We start from the raw sequence: 16,276 nt of genomic DNA, 5'->3' as shown, positions 1-16,276 counted from the left end.
ATGTTTAAAATAAATTAATAACTACAGTATGTTAATTTGAGGAGTACAGTAGCTGACCACAAGGAGTATATAATGAGTACTGCCACCAGATAGCCATGTGGCACAGTGTTGTATAACTTACATGTATAATTAGCCATGTGCCAGAGCTACAATCCAAAACCAACCTTAAGCAAGTAGCAAGAAAACACATGCAACCCTTTAAAAAATTGATGATAACAAAACATTGAATACTGTTTGCAAGGTGTTTCTATCTACTTCACGGAAGAAAAAAGTACAAAGCATCAGCACAGAGAAAGAAACAAAAAAGATATTCAAGCTACTGGGATGGTACGAGCCAATTTCATGCCACCTTTTATCACACGGCTAATGTGTGCCCCAAGATTGGACCTCTGTGAGCACAATGCAATATATATGAAACTGCTCAAAAAAATTAAAGGAACACTTTGAAAACACATCAGATCTCAATGGGAAAAAGAAATCCTCCTGGATATCTATACTGATATAGACTGGGTAATGTGTTAGGAACGAAAGGATGCCACATCGTTTGATGGAAATGAAAATGATCAACCTACAGAGCCCTGAATTCAAAGACGCCCAAAAATCAGAGTGAAAAATTATGTGGCAGGCTAGTCCATTTTGCCAAAATTGAATTGCAGCAACTCCAAATTGTACGCAGCACTTTGTATGGCCCCCGTGTTCTTGTATACATGCCTGACAACATCGGTGCATGCTTCTAATGAGATGACAGATGGTGTTGTGGGGGATCTCCTCCCAGATCTGGACCAGGGCATCACTGAGCTCCTGGACAGTCTGAGGTGCAACCTGGTGGCATTGGATGGACCAAAACATAATGTCCCAGAGGTGTTCTATTGGATTTAGGTCAGGAAAGTGTGGTGGCCAGTCAATGGTATCAATTCCTTCATCCTCCAGGAACTGCCTGCATACTCTCACCACATGAGGCCAGGAATTGTTGTGCACCAGGAGCCACTGTACCAGCATAGGGTCTGACAATGGGTCCAAGGATTTCATCCTGATATCTAATGGCAGCCAAGGTGCCTTTGCCAAGCCTGTAGCGGTCTGTGTGACCCTCCATGGATATGCCTCCCCAGACAATCATTAACCCACCACCAAACTGCTTATGCTGAATGATGTTACAGGCAGCATAATGTTCTCCATGGCTTCTCCAGACCCTTTCACTTCTGTCACGTGCTCAGGGTGAACCTGCTCTCATCTGTAAAAGCACAGGGCACCAGTGGTGCATCTGCCAATTCTGGTATTCTATGGCGAATGCCAATCGAGCTGCATGCTGCTGGGCAGTGAGCTCAGGGCCCATTAGAGGACATGGGGCCCTTGGGTCACCCTCATGAAGTCTTTCTGGTTGTTTGGTCAGAGACATTCACACCAGTGGCCTGCTGGAGGTCATTTTGTAGGGCTCTGGCAGTGCTCATCCTGTTCCTCCTTGCCCAAAGGAGCAGATACTGGTCCTGCTGATGGGTTATGGACCTTCTATGGCCCTCTCCAGCTCTCCTAGAGTAACTGCTTGTCTCCTAGAATCTCCTCCATGCCCTTGAGACTGTGCAGGGAGACACAGCAAACCTTCTGGCAATGACACGTATTGATGTGCCATCCTGGAGAAGTTGGACTACCTGTGCAACCTCTGTAGGGTCCAGGTATCGCCTCATGCTACCAGTAGTGACACTGACTGTAGCCAAATGCAAAACTAGTGAAGAAACAGTCAGAAAAGATGAGGAGGAAAAAATGTCAGTGGCCTCCACCTGTTAAACCATTCCTGTTTTGGGGTCATCTCATTGTTGCCCCTCTAGTGCACCTGTTGTTAATTTCATTAACACCACAGCAGCTGAAACTGATGAACAACCCCCTGCTACTTAACTGACCAGATTAATAGCCCATAAGTTTCATTGACTTTATGCTATACTCTGATTAAAAAGTGTTCCTTTAATTCTTTTGAGCAGTATAGATATATATATATATATATATATATATAGATATATATAGAGAGAGAGATATATAGATATATTATCTTTACTTATTGCTAGTTTGTAGCCATTTGTTGTAGTCTGAATGTGGTGTAACACATGCACATCAGAGTGTCACCCTCCAGGTTCGTATGCAATTCCACTGAACGTCTAAAAGGGGGCACTGCAGCTAACTATGTTGTCCTGCTTTACCTCCACAGTGCTGAGAAACTGCCCAGTGATGCCATTTGAGTCCCCATGAATTGCAGAACTCGCTTTGTGCTTTGGAACTCTCAAGTTCAAAACAGTAATGGCTAACAAAAATGCTTCAGACTAATCCACATTCGTTGTTTTGCCGTTTTTGACTTACCTTTGCTAATTGTTGCTCGGAAGAAAATCCCAAACCAAATACTGTATTCGCTCGGCTGTCTGCCCACTGGCCGAACTTCTGTGAGGTTTTTGTGAAGGTCATGTTCGGCGTAATTGTACTGTTGATTATTACCTGAAAAGAAGAGAAATAAAAATTTAAAACAAATGAGGGCAACAATAATTTATTCGGTAAATACAAAGATATTGTAGTAAAAGTCACTCTACCTCACACCACGTGTTGGAGCTTACCTCACTTCCGATTAGCTAGCAATACCTGTTTGTTCAACAGACATTATCATGTAAGGATTGTTAAGGAGTAACGTTGGATGTTTTTAAGAGAGAAATCAGAGCTACGTGTGTTTTAGAGGGTATAATAGGACTACAGTAGGGGTTATGATCCCCGACGATTCAGCACAGCACTTGCCTTGAGTGGGACTGGTGATGTCTTCTTTGTTGAGATGACACTGATGATGGCTGCTTAGTGTTGTTTCCACCAGTATGACACACCATAAGTATAATAGTTCTCTTTCGTTACTGATTTATTTGCACGAATCCTCATTCACGTGCCAGTCTCTGCGCGTACCTTACCTCCATTTAGCGAGTGAACAACTTAACTGATTGAGATCTTTTTTTTCTTCTAGAATTTGCTTGAGCATTCCAGTTGATTTTTGCGACTTCTCTCATCATGCTGAGTATCACAGTTCGCTTGCAGGAGCGACGTATTCACGCTAATCCAAGACAGAGGCTGCGGGCCGAGGGGAGGGGGAAGTGTGGCGTCAGGAGTGGGGGGCCAGGCGGGTCCCTCCTTACTGTCCTGTTTTACTAATATGCAGGCGAAGCTGTGAGGGACGGCTAGTATAGATATATATATATATATATATATATATATATATATAGATATATATATATATATATATATATATATATATAGATATATATAGATATATATATATAGTAGATATATATAGATATATATATATAGATATATATATATACAGTAGATATATATAGATATATATTGATAGATAGATATATAGATATATATAGATATATAGATCTACTGTACGTACATACATATATAATATCTAACAACATAATTTTGGGTTTGTGGTTGTTGTTTTTCTTGTATATTCACTTTTTTTTTCTCTTGTAAATAATTTTTCTGGATTCTTTGATCTTTGTTTCCTGTAGCTTCTTCCTGTGCACATTTTTTTTATTTTTTAGGAAGACGACATTTTACATATATATACATTTTTTGTCTTGATTTTTCGGTCTGGAAACTTCACTCTATATATTTGCTCACTAGTTTTGACAGGGATGTTATTTTTGTGTTTTTTTGGTGCACCTGTAAATAAAACCCTGCTCTTGTGTCTGTGTCTCCATGTCTGACTTCTCACAGATCTGATCCCGCTCGCTCCTGCACTACAAGTGTGTGGTGTGGTGCCATCTTTGCCACTACACGAGGTGTCACAGGGACGTATTGCCTCTCGCTCAGCCCCTAATTGAAGTGCAGTCCTTGACACGGCCTGTTCGATTAGTGGCGGTCTGTTCACATCCTGTCATCTCACCCACCAGCCTCCATTCCTTTCATTTCGATTACCTGTATTCTCCCAGGCGGTCCTCCACGAAGGGGACTGTTTTTGGCTCATGCTTCTAAAACTTGTCCTCACGAGTTCTATAACCAGACTGATGCCAAAGACACCCCGGAGTAGCACTGAAGACGAGCCCTTGTCTGATCTAGTAGGGTCATAATGGCTTCCTGGCCAGGTTAAACTTACATATTGTTAGATGTTAATACATTTAAAAAAGAAACAAATCACACATTTTTGACCTAAAGGCAAGATATTATTCTCCATTACAGATGTGGGAGGAAAAGCAGAAAACACCCACATAACACTAGAAGGACACGCAAACCCCACAGAGACTGTGAGCTGGTTCAGGGGGTCACAGCGCGGACCCAGGCGCTGTAAGGCTGCCCACATATCTACTAGGCCACAGGTCCAAGCCAAAGATTATTTTGAAAGCTAACATAAAAAAATGCCACTGAAGGAAAAAATCTGCACAGACGACAAAATCCACAGAGGAGATTTCAGCTTTGAATCGAGAAGCTAATCCACACGCTAAAGATTTTAACTGCCATGAAGATCATCGGGATATCACTGAGCTTCAGCGAGACGTTTACACACGCAGGCTGGGGCTTAGTGAAACAAACTCTGAGTAAGCGATGAACGCTGCGGAACACAAGGCCACGGATGCTTCCTAACTCCCTGGGCTTGTTCTGCCTTATCTTTGGAAGATCAGAAACACTTTGACAAGAACGGGACATTCAGTCCAACCGAGCTCGACGGTCCTATCTGAAAATGGCAAGTCCAGTTGTTCCCAATTCCCCAAAACTTGGTCACCAATTCCATGTTGTAGCAGAGATCAAAAAATTCCTGTTATCCAGCATCTACAGCGGACTCTGTAATGTTTGGGACAAAGACACACTTCTCCTCGATTTCTCCCTCTGGTCCATTATTTAAAATTACAAATGAAACAATTCAGACATCGTGGTTAAAGTGCACATCGCAGACTTTGATTTAAGGGGATTTGCAGATATTTTGGTCACATGGTGGTCCCCCCATTGCAGGGCACCATAACGTTTGGGACAACTGGAGTCCCAGGGGTTTGTGTGTCCTCAGGTGGGTTTCATAGCTTCATTAGATACCTCTGCCTGCTTCTACCCTTCCGAGTCTGCAGTTGCCATGTTGTTCAAGAGGAGGACAAGAGCTGTGCCAGTGAAAGTCAAAGAAGCCATCATGAGGCTGAAAAACAAGAAGAAATCCTTAGGGTGACCGAAATCAACTGTCAGGAATATCATGAAGAAGAAAGAATACACTGGTGGGCTCAGTAATCACTAAGGGGCTGGGGAGGCCAAGGAAGACCTCCACTGCTGACGACAGAAGAATCCTCACTATGGTCAGACAAAGCCCCCAAACGCCTGACCGACAGACCAGACACAGTGTTCAGGGGGCAGATGTGTGTGTGTGTCAGAGACGACTACCAGCAGAAGACATCATGAACACAAACACAGAGGCCACACCGCAAGGTGCAGACCACAAAAACAGGACGGCCAGATTACAGTTTGGGAAAAAGGAGCCTGTAGGATTCTGGGAAAAAGGTCATGTGGACAGACGAGACAAAGATGAACCTCATCAGAGTGATGGAAAAGTGTGGAGATGAGATGGAACTACCCGAGATCCAAAGCAGAACACCTCTGGAGTTGCCATGTTGTTCAACATGAGGACAAGAGCTGTGCCAATCAAAGTCAAAGAAGCCATCATGAGGCTGAAAAACAAGAAGAAAACCACTGGAGAGATTGGGAAAACCTTAGAATGACTGAAATCAGCTATCTGGAATATCATGAAGAAGAAATAACACACTGGTGGGCTCAGTAATCACTAAGGGGCTGGGGAGGCCAAGGAAGACCTCCACTGCTGACGACAGAAGAATCCTCACTATGGTCAAGACAAAGCCCCCAAACGCCTGACCGACAGATCAGACACAGACTACAGGGGGCCGATGTGTGTGTGTGTGTGTGTGTGTGTCGGAGACGACTACCAGCAGCAGAAGACTTCATGAACACAAACACAGAGGCCACACTGCAAGGTGCAGACCACAAAAGCAGGATGGCCAGATTACAGTTTGGGAAAAAGGAGCCTGCAGAATTCTGGGAAAAAAATTGTCCACATGACCTTTCTTCTGCTTATTCGAGCTCTAAACCTTGGGTAGGGTAGCCCGTCCAGGGTCACTTCACTTCAAGGCACCGAGAGATGGCAGCATGTCATGGCAGATCTAAATGTCCCAATCCGAAACCGAAAGAAAGAAAGAAAAAAAAAAATAGAGGACATCTCAGAATTTTCCTCACACACTAAAGAGAAAAGCAGAAACATCACGCTGCTACGTACATCCGACCAACTGAAATCTCGCTCCTTGCCAAGGAGAACAAGCCTAAAAATGGATCCTTCTGCTCCCCCTTTCTGGTGCTGTCAGACGCACCGGGCTGCCGACGAAAAAGGGGGCGGGATATGCAAATTAGCAAACAATTAAAGCACAAAGTCAAGACAGATTAATTAACGTGCAGCTGGTGTAGCATAGCAACACTAAATTACAGGGGGTCTGCAGCAAAGGGTTCAAAACCATCAGCCCACTGCTGGAACAAAGGCGTTTACAGGCGCGCGGCGACGTCTCATAGAAAGTCAGAGAAGGACGCGAGTCTAACAGCCTGACAGCTTTGGGACGGACGGTCTGACGTGCAAAGTCATTTTACGCTGAAATCCATCCGTCCATCAAAACTACTGAATCCTCATGGAGGACAACATGGCAACCAACCTTCGGTGGGGGGTTTGGGGGCACATATCCATTAAAGGACAACCTACAACTGTCGTTTGCCAAAATGGCCATAAAGGGGGCACCAGTTATAAATTCAGATGTCTGGAAATCAACACACAGGGGGCTCACAAGGAATTCAGACGCCTTCGCTCTCTCCCTCCACACTTTACTTTCATTTTTGATGGATGAATTTGCCAGTTTGTGCCCATCACTCTGCACTCAATAGCCCATAATGTCAAAGTGAAAGGACATTTTCACAAAGGTCGGCACATTTATTAAAAATCCAAAACTGAAATCACTCCTCCTCATAAGTACTCAGACCCTCAAGTCCGTACTTTGTAGAAGCCCCTCAATTCCAGCTTTGAGTTTTCTCAGTCAAGTCTCTACAAGCTCTGCACATCTGGATTTGGACAGTTTGTCCACTCCCTTCCTGGCAGATCCCTTCAAGCTCCATTAGACTGGATGGAAAGTGTCTCTGAACTGTCATCTTCTGGTCTCTCCAACCAGACGTATGTATGGGCCCCTCAAGGACCCCCAGAGACTTGTCCTGAAGCCACTCCAGCTTTGTCCTGGCTCATTGTTTCAGGTCATTGTCCTGCTGAAAGGTGACATGGCATTGGCTTCAAGGACCTCTTTGTATTTGGCTGCCTCCATCTTTCCCTCAATTCTGACCAGCCTCCCTGTCCAAGAACCTCCATAACATGAGGTTGCCACCACCACCAAGCTTCACAGTAGGGAAGGGATTAGGTGGGTGATGAGCGGTGCCTGGGCTTCGTCAGACATAGTGCTTGGGGTTCTGCCCAGAGAGGTCCATTTTTATCTCATCAGGTCAGATCCTTCTGCTCTCAAGTGGGCTGTCACGCATATTTGAAATGGCTTCCATCTACCAACATTTCTATAAATGCCTGACTGATGAAGTGTGGCTAAGATGGTTCTGCGTGGGTGACGTGGTGGGTGAGGCCTCTCAGTGTCCATAGCATGCCTTCACTATTATTACATTTCAAGGACACCCCTCTCTGTGTGTCTGGAGCACACACACCCTTGAGGTACCAGAAGAGCACCCAATGGGCAGTGGGATGAACGTTCTGGAGTGCATGCCCCTAAACCGACTTACACAACCAGCACCCCTCAGTGTCCATTCACTGTTATGACATTTCAAGGACACCAACCCCTTTGTGGAATACAGGAAGTCAAAATGATAGGAATGGAGGCTGGTGGGTGAGATGACCGGATGTGAACAGGCAGCCACTAATCTAACCGGCCATGTTGAGGACTGGACTTCAATTAGGGGCTGAGCGAGAGGCAATACTGCGTCCCACCGTTGCTCCAGCTGTGCTCCTGCTGCTCTATTTCTATCTTTACTCCCTTGAGGTTCCAGAACAGCACCCCATGTGAGGTAGGATGACTATACGTTCTGGAGCGCATGCCCCCCAGACTTACACAACCAGCACCCCTCAGTGTCCAAAGTGCCCGTTCACCACCCGGTGTTTGGAGCGCTCACCCCCTGAGTTACCAACACACAGCCCCTCGGTGTCCATGGCACACTGTGGTGGGCGGGACCCCTGAAGTGAATGCTGCTTGGGTAACATAAACAGCCCTAACCCTGAAGTGGATTGTGCAGGTTTGGGACTGTCCCATGTCCCGTGTCATTTTGTGACATCCACAGACAATGCAGTACTTCATCAGCCATGAGTGGTCACCCTGGCCTTCTTGCTTTTCGATTCTCCATCTCCCACATCCCTTAGATGTCAGTCTGGGGTGGCAGCTGGTGCTTGTGTGGATGTCTCCCGAGATAGAATGCCACCGAGACGGGCTCAGCCAACCAGCCATATGAAAACAGAAAGAAACGGCCATGGAAGACGAACAGGCTAGCAGAACAATGAAGTCCCCCATTCGCCGACTCTGATTGACGCCACTAAAGAGGAGGACGGGCCGCTGTTACCAAGTGTTAGGCCTCAGTGGCAAAACTGAAGTCACAAACCGAAAAAATAATAAACGAGTCATTCCAAACGAGTCCTTAAATTACGCAGGGTGATTCACCAAGTTCCAGGTTTGGTAAAGTTCAGAGCTCCTCATCCATACAAATCATGTCAGCTGTTTTCGAGTGGCTGAAAATCCGCAAAGAGTTGAAAAGTGTAAATGCTGGCAGTTTGAAAGAAATACGCATAGGCTGCTCCGCAAGAAAATAGGTCAGGTAAGCGATTCCGCAGCAATTCCTGATTTGTATTTTATTAAAGTATTATGACAGGCCAAGATGAAAAGTATGGTGGTGGAGGAGCAGGGCAGTTCAGTGATTCCTTGTCCACGTCATTGGCACCAGGAGTCCCAAGGCACATACAGGACATCCCAAAAAGCAGCAAAAACCCCTTCCAATAATGTCCACTAGAGGGGGACATCCCACCAAACCCTGGCAAGATAAACACAGAGGAGGAGGAGGAGGTCGGGAGCATGCACTGATATATACAAATATATACAAATAATTATCCTTCTCCAAATTGCTCTGTCACACAGTGAAGCTCCATGGGGCACATTGGCAAAATGGAGTCACCTAAAAGCACACGGCAATCTGAGGCGAACGTGGGTCTCAATACAGAAATCCCAAGGCGACGCAACACCTGTGAAGTGTGCCACATCCCCAAAACCACTTCTAGACTAGCACCAGGTGGGCATGCATGTGAGCGGACCCTCGGTGGACTGGCACAATGCCCTGTTAGTGAATTCTAGAAGTTTCTAATTTGCATATGGAAGAAAACATCAAGTAACAGAGCGTGACGGTCAAAAAAAATCACAAAGCACAGGGATAAAAAAACACAAGAACTCACCAACAAGACCTGTGGGAGATCCTCTGAATTTTACAGGAAAGATCCTGGACGTGACAATCAGCACATCTTGTGGGGGGACCACCCACAAAACACACGGAGCATAACCCAGGCAGCGTATAGATACACAGACACGATCAAAAACCAAGAGTAACGCAGACAATCAACAAAAGTTACATTGAGGTAAATAAAAGAATGAAAAATAAATAAAGCAGACCTAAAATATGAATTTGAACCCCAGTCCAGAGTTCACATACTGTATGTGAAGTCTGCCAACACCCCCGAAAACATGTAGGCCCACTGGCGCTTCTAGACTGGCATCAGGTGGGCTTGTGTGTGAGCGGACCCTCAGTGGATTGGCACCCTGCCCTGTTAGTGAATTCTGGAAGAAAAAGATTGTCACTGGAAGATTACACTTGGAGCGTCAGAGTGCAAAGGATGCAAATATATTTTTAATATCCGGTTATCTAAATATTGTGAATAGTGATGAGAGGACCCCTCTGAATTCACTTGACCCCACGTTTGGCAAAATCTCAAAAATGTTCTGAAGCGTTGGCGAGCTCGGCGAAATGCACTGAAGTCAACAGAGGAGGCGGCACTGAGCACTGACACTGGACCAACTATAGTGACCTGAGCGGTGAGGCAGCAGCGCTAACCACTGCACCACCAAGCATCCCTGAGATAAAATGAGTAGAATTAAATATCAGAACAACAAATGTACAGCACACATTGGCCACAGGAGCAGGAAGCATGAAGTCGCCGAGGCGCGGCCCCCCAAGAACTCCAGGACAGGTACACTTTGCTGTTATTTTCTTTGACACTTTTGCTCATTTACTGTCGCTGCTACCAAATAGATAGATAGATACTAAGCACGTCGATTCTTCACTCCTTTCCTTTTCTCCTTTTACATCAACTGCACAGCACTCTGGGTAATACTACTAAATGGGTAGACTCACAGATTACACACCAGTCACATACTGGCCCATGCAAAATGAAATTACCTTTAAGGCACTGCGGGTGCCATAATGAATGGAGAGGCCTCTCGACGGAGACGAACATCATCTTGCTTGACTTTTTTTCCATAATATTGAGAGACTTGTGATTAAAGAGGTCTTTTTGTTCTCTTCTAGTAACAACTCTCATCTTTTGGCAAAAATCCGGTCTGGATGAGATTTGGCAGTGTTGTTAGCCGTGAGTGTTAAAATGCTGGGCAGCCTATTGATTTGGAGCTCCAGTGCAGTTTAGTCTACAGAGATGATGATGTTTGGCTTCTCTCCACAGAGGTTTGTTACGCTAGGCTGTAATTAAAAAGCAATATTCTCTGTCATGATGCCTTACCATTCAACTCGCTCATGAAGTATTTGATTATATATGTCACAAACTGAGGCTCTGTGGGTCTGATGTGGGTCACCAGTAGGCACAAACCAATCATCGATTCTTGGCGTCCGTACAGAGAAAAGCTTCTCAAATCTCTTGCTGCCACTGGGTTCTCAACCACTGCATCATGACCCAGGAAGCTGCCAGCATGTCGTGGGGTTGCCATTGTTGGTTCAGGAGTGGGTTTCGTAAGTGATTGGCAGTGCTGTGACTCACTAAGGGGGTGGTCTGCAATATATCTACACTCTCTCTATATATATATATTATATATATATACACACACACACACACACTATATGTGGATCTCCTCATGGGCTTTGTCAAGATATCTACTGACCCACCAGACCACAAGGGGGCACTACCGCTAACTCTTTCTTCTCCTTCTCTCCCCACATCACAAAGAATCCGGGCACCTAGCCCCGCCCCTTCCAATTCCTTAAGAACAAAACCACTGGAAGGAGTCATCATTTTCCAGAGGAACGTGCTGTTAATCGGACTTCCCGAAAGAGTGACTATCAGACAATGAAGTTCTGAGACCTTTGTTTATTTCTTTTCTTTAGCCCAAAGCTAGGTCAGAGCAATGCAATGATGGGTGTTGTCTTTTATTTTTTGCTTTTTCATTAAACAGGATGACCATGTTGGTGCCCAAATTATCCAAAGATCTTCTGTCATTCCTATTATACCCGGCTACTATATTGATCTGTACCTATCTATATATATCAGTCAGTCATTATTCAACCTGTTATATCCTAACACAGGGTCACGGGGTCTGCTGGAGCCAATCCCAGCCAGCACAGGGCAGGAACAAATCCCGGGCAGGGTGCCAGCCCACCACAGGGCACATACACACACACCAAGCACACACTAGGGACAATTTAGGATTGCCAATGCACCTAACCTGTATGTCTTTGGACTGTGGGAGGAAACCGGAGCAACCAGAGGAAACCCACGCAGGCACGGGGAGAACATGCAAACTCCAAGCAGGTAGGACCCGGGAAGCGAACCTGAGTCTCCTTACTGTGAGCCAGCAGCGCTACCACTGCACCACCCTATATACTGTATATATATATATATATATATATATATATATATATATATATATATATATATATATATATATATATATATATATATATATATATAAGAGCCACGGAGTCTTGTAGGGTGTGACGACGTGACAAGCTTCTCACAGCTGGATTTGGGGATTTCTTGCCCTTCTTCTCCGCAGATCCTCTCCAGCTCTGCCAGGTTGGATGGAGATCGTCTATGGACGACTATTTTCAGGTTCAGACGTTTCGATTGGGTTCAAGTGAAGGCTGGGTACTGACTGGACAACTCGAGAGCCTTCCTAAAGTTGTCTCTAGTTTTTCTGGCTGAGGATATCTCCCCAACGTTTGCTCTGTTCTGCTTTCCCTCGACCCTGCCTCGTCTCGACTTGAAACAAATGGGCTTGAAGGACTGAATGGTTTGCCAAATTTTCTTATGCATGTTTTTGGCCTTGAAAATTTTTTAAAGGAAAAACTTTGGTGGGCTTTTCATTCAAACTTCATACTATTTAGGCAAAACCTTCTAGTTTTTAGTTTGGAGTCATCTTGTTTTTGATTTTGCCGTTTCTCAGACCCTTATATTGGGCAACTGCTTTAAAAGTCTTAGGTATTGACTACGCCTCTGACGACTCCTTTTCCTTACCCCTAAGAAAGGCCTTCCTTCAGATCTCTCAGTAAAGCCATTGCACAGAACGCCCTCATCCAGTCTACTCTGCCATGACAACGACGTAAGCCGACAAGATGGGAAACCAAACCTAAAAAGTGGAAAGAGCGGACACGATACAAATCCTCGGTCATCAGTCCGTCTCCAACCCACTATATCCTAACACAGGGTCATGGGGGTCTGCTGGAGCCAGTCCCAGCCAGCACAGGGCACACGGCAAGAACAAATCCTGGGCAAGGCGCCAACCCACCACAGACGATACAAATCCTTACGTGTGAAACTCATGGCACCTCAAGCTGCCCCCTTGGCTTTTATTACTGTGTTCTGATCTGCTTTTCTGGATGAACTTCCCGCCTAAGGCCGCTGCCTGTTTGTTTTATTGGTGGGCTTCACCTGCCTAGCCTCCACAAACAGGACAAACGTCCCAAAGTCCCCCTGTGAACACTTCAAAGGGAAGTCCTAAGTCATGGGGTTTTCAGGACTCCCGTCCTCATTTATGCAGGCTGCCGAATCTCAAAGTATGCGCCGTAAGCAGCTGTCTGCTAAATCCTAAAAGGATGAAAATAGCAGAATGAGATTAAAGCAGGGGGATTAATGGGGGGTAGGTAGGGGCTGCAATATACGGAGAGCTAATTTGGTACAAGCTGTACGTTCTTTTGTTGTTTTTCAACAAATATTAAAAGTTGACTAGAAAAAGAAACAAAACAGAAGAAGAAGTCCCAGGAATAAGCAGAATACATCAGGTAGGCAGAGACCTTCACACCACTGATTTAACGGCATATTGGCCATCTACTGGCATCCAATTTTACCAGCATCTGTTTTCCACAACAGCTTCCAGTGTGCCCAGGGTTTGCTCTGTGATGGCACATGATTCTTCCTGATACGTTTGTTCAGCCGTTGTGCTTCTTTTCAGCTCCAGTTGCTTCCCCCAGGAGACTGCGGTGTAGAGCACCACACTGCCTGCGACAGACTGGTAGAACATTTCTAGCAGCTTGCTGCACACATCAGAAGACCTGAGAGTCTCCTCAGGATGTCCAGTCTGCTCTGGCCATTATTGTCCATCGCCCACTGTGTTGTCAGACCAGGCCAGTTTGCTGTTCATGTGAACCATCAAAGGTACTTGTAGCTCTGGACCACTGGATGGTGACTGGGCTCAGAGGTTCCTTGGCCACCACAAGTCCACCACCAGCTCTTTTCCACAAGTCCAGCACCAGCTCTTTTGTGGCTCAGAGGCTCCTTGGCACATCCCAAGTCCACCACCAGCTCTTTTGTGGCTCAGAGGCTCCTTGGCACACCACAAGTCCACCACCAGCTCTTTTCCACAAGTCCACCACCAGCTCTTTTGTGGCACAGAGGCTCCTTGGCACCACCAGCTCTTCTGTCTTGCTGAAGCCGAGTTGCAAGATGTTATCCCTGAACCACAAGACAAAGTCCTCCACTGCATTCCTGTATTCCGACTCGTCTCCTTTATTAATGCAGCTTGTGATGGATGAGTCACCGAAAAATTTCTGTAGATGGCAAGCGCTGGTATTGTGCTGAATGTCTGTAGTGTGGAGGGTGAACAGGAAGGGGCACAGGACAGTTCCCTGAGGTGCTCCAGTATTGCACAGCACCATTCTGTCACAGTCCTTTCATTTATTTATATATTTATTTATTTAATTTTGTCCATAATATTTCTCCATATTAGGCTAGCAGTCATCAGGGGCACGGCAGGACCGGCACCAAGTCAGGTCAGGTCAGGTTGGGGTGCCTGCACTGGCACAACTCGTCAACGCACCCACCACACAATGAAACAGCTTGGGATCCCAGTTGGCAACGCTCCAGGCAGACACGTGGTCCAGTCCTACCCTCCACAAATGACCCTCCATGTGCTGCAGACAGGTGTGATGTTAGATGTCCCCTTGACCTGGTCCAGCTGCTTGGGTCCTCAACAATGAGGGTCCTGTGAACCGGATCACCCGCGGTTAATGGTGCCACATGACCCTAGTGCTGTATGTGATGTTACCTCACAATGCAGGTGATGTGCCTCATTTGGGACTCCATGAGCAACACAAAGTCAAACCAGAGGCACCCAAGGACCCTCTGAAGAGACACAGCGCTGAAGGAGTCCAGTCTTCATCTCGGGTCACTGGATAGCGTCCATGATGCACCAGGTCTCTAAAGACTTGGACCCTCATCCTTTTGCATAGATATCAGTAGTGCCACACTCCCCTTTCCAGCGATCTCATGACCCCTTCATGCTCTCCCAATCCATCTACTGACTTCATAGGAAGAGTCACCAGAGTCACATGAATGTCACTGGCGAGGTAAGTAAACCTCTCAGTGACGAGGTCGACACTCTCTCCACAGACAGACACACTGCTGATGGCCGTGCCCAAGAAGTCATTAAAGGCCTGGATGTTGGTTTTTATCAGGACCCTCACAAGCCCAGACCTTCAGACCCCTCACTCAGTCTCTCGAGCGCCCCGATCAGAGCCTCCATTGACTCCACGAAAATCACAGCATCGTCAGCAAAGTCAAGATCAGTGAATCTCTCTTCACTAACCGCCGCTGGACCCCTCAACTCTGCCCAACACCCTGTCCAGGTAAGCACTGAACAGAGTAGGAGAAGAACACAGACCCCTGACAGACCCCAGAATCAACTGGGAAAAACAAAGAGGTCCTGCCTCCACTCGGCACAGCACTCACAACACCAGTGGACAGGCCGGCCATGACATCCAGCAACCTCGAGGGGATCCTGCAAAGTCTCAGGACGTCCCACAGTCGAAAAATTGTCAAAGGCTGCAAAGAAACACCAAAGTGCCATCACCTGCTACTTCTATTATTATTATTATTATTATTATAGTGAAGAATCAATGCTTCTCCTCCAAAAGCAAAGCTCCACTCTGCCATACTGGCAGCGGGCAGCACGCGCTCCTCCTCACTTCGCACAAGCCGGCATGACATTTACAGCCTCAGTAATGCAAATCAGGTTGGTTTCCGCATGCCAAAAATGTTAGCTCAGTTAATAAATTCTTTAAACGCTTTTATCCTGCAGACAGAACGTGAACAAAGCCCGATTTCTTGTTTACTTGGGTTGCAGGGCTTTACCGCACATAAATGAAGCAGAAAAATGTTCCGTGTTTACACAAATGAAAGTTTAGCCCAAAGGCTCCGGCGAGTGCCAATGCTGCTGTTGGATTCGCAGGGTTGGTTTTTTTATTTTTTTGGTCTCACAGGCGGCTTTTTCCGTGATAATTAGCCGATTTCGACTCATGAATCACGTAGTCCGCATCTCTGGGTGGGTTTCTTCTAAACGGAAAGGAAATAAATAAATACATAAAGTTCTCATCTGGGCCCTTCAACGGCATGTAGTAGTCCAGAGGCGGCACACTTGGAGTCGGAATTAAAAGTCAGGTTTTGAAATAATTAATCGCACGGCTCACTATCGGTGACATTGTGTTCCTCGCTCATGAGCCTCAGCCTCTGGAGTGTTTGGCTCTTTGAGAGAAAAAAAAATAAAAAAATCACCGGACGTTTTGCTGAGTCGGCTACAGTTATTGAAAAAAGCAGCTTTTGCGATGCTAACAGCTACCCTGGGAAGGAAGGCTTCGAAAGGCCCTCGGCAGAACGACAAGAAGCTGAAACAATTAAGAACGGTGTCACTGAGTGGGA

The 16,276-nt window shown here is 46.0% G+C and overlaps 1 protein-coding gene across 1 annotated transcript in view; it reads right to left on the bottom strand.

Moving 5' to 3' along the window:
• homer2 (homer scaffold protein 2) overlaps nucleotides 1-16,276 on the bottom strand; it is a 161,981-nt gene that overhangs the window by 50,628 nt on the left and 95,077 nt on the right. The window contains exon 3 of the mRNA XM_039772799.1: nucleotides 2,347-2,478. Within this exon, the coding sequence (XP_039628733.1) occupies nucleotides 2,347-2,478 (132 nt within the window). The remainder of the gene's footprint in view (nucleotides 1-2,346; nucleotides 2,479-16,276) is intronic.

This window comes from Polypterus senegalus, chromosome 12 (assembly GCF_016835505.1).
Source record: "Polypterus senegalus isolate Bchr_013 chromosome 12, ASM1683550v1, whole genome shotgun sequence".
NCBI classification, from domain to species: Eukaryota; Metazoa; Chordata; class Cladistia; order Polypteriformes; family Polypteridae; genus Polypterus; species Polypterus senegalus.
This window is presented reverse-complemented; position numbering and strand designations above follow the sequence as displayed.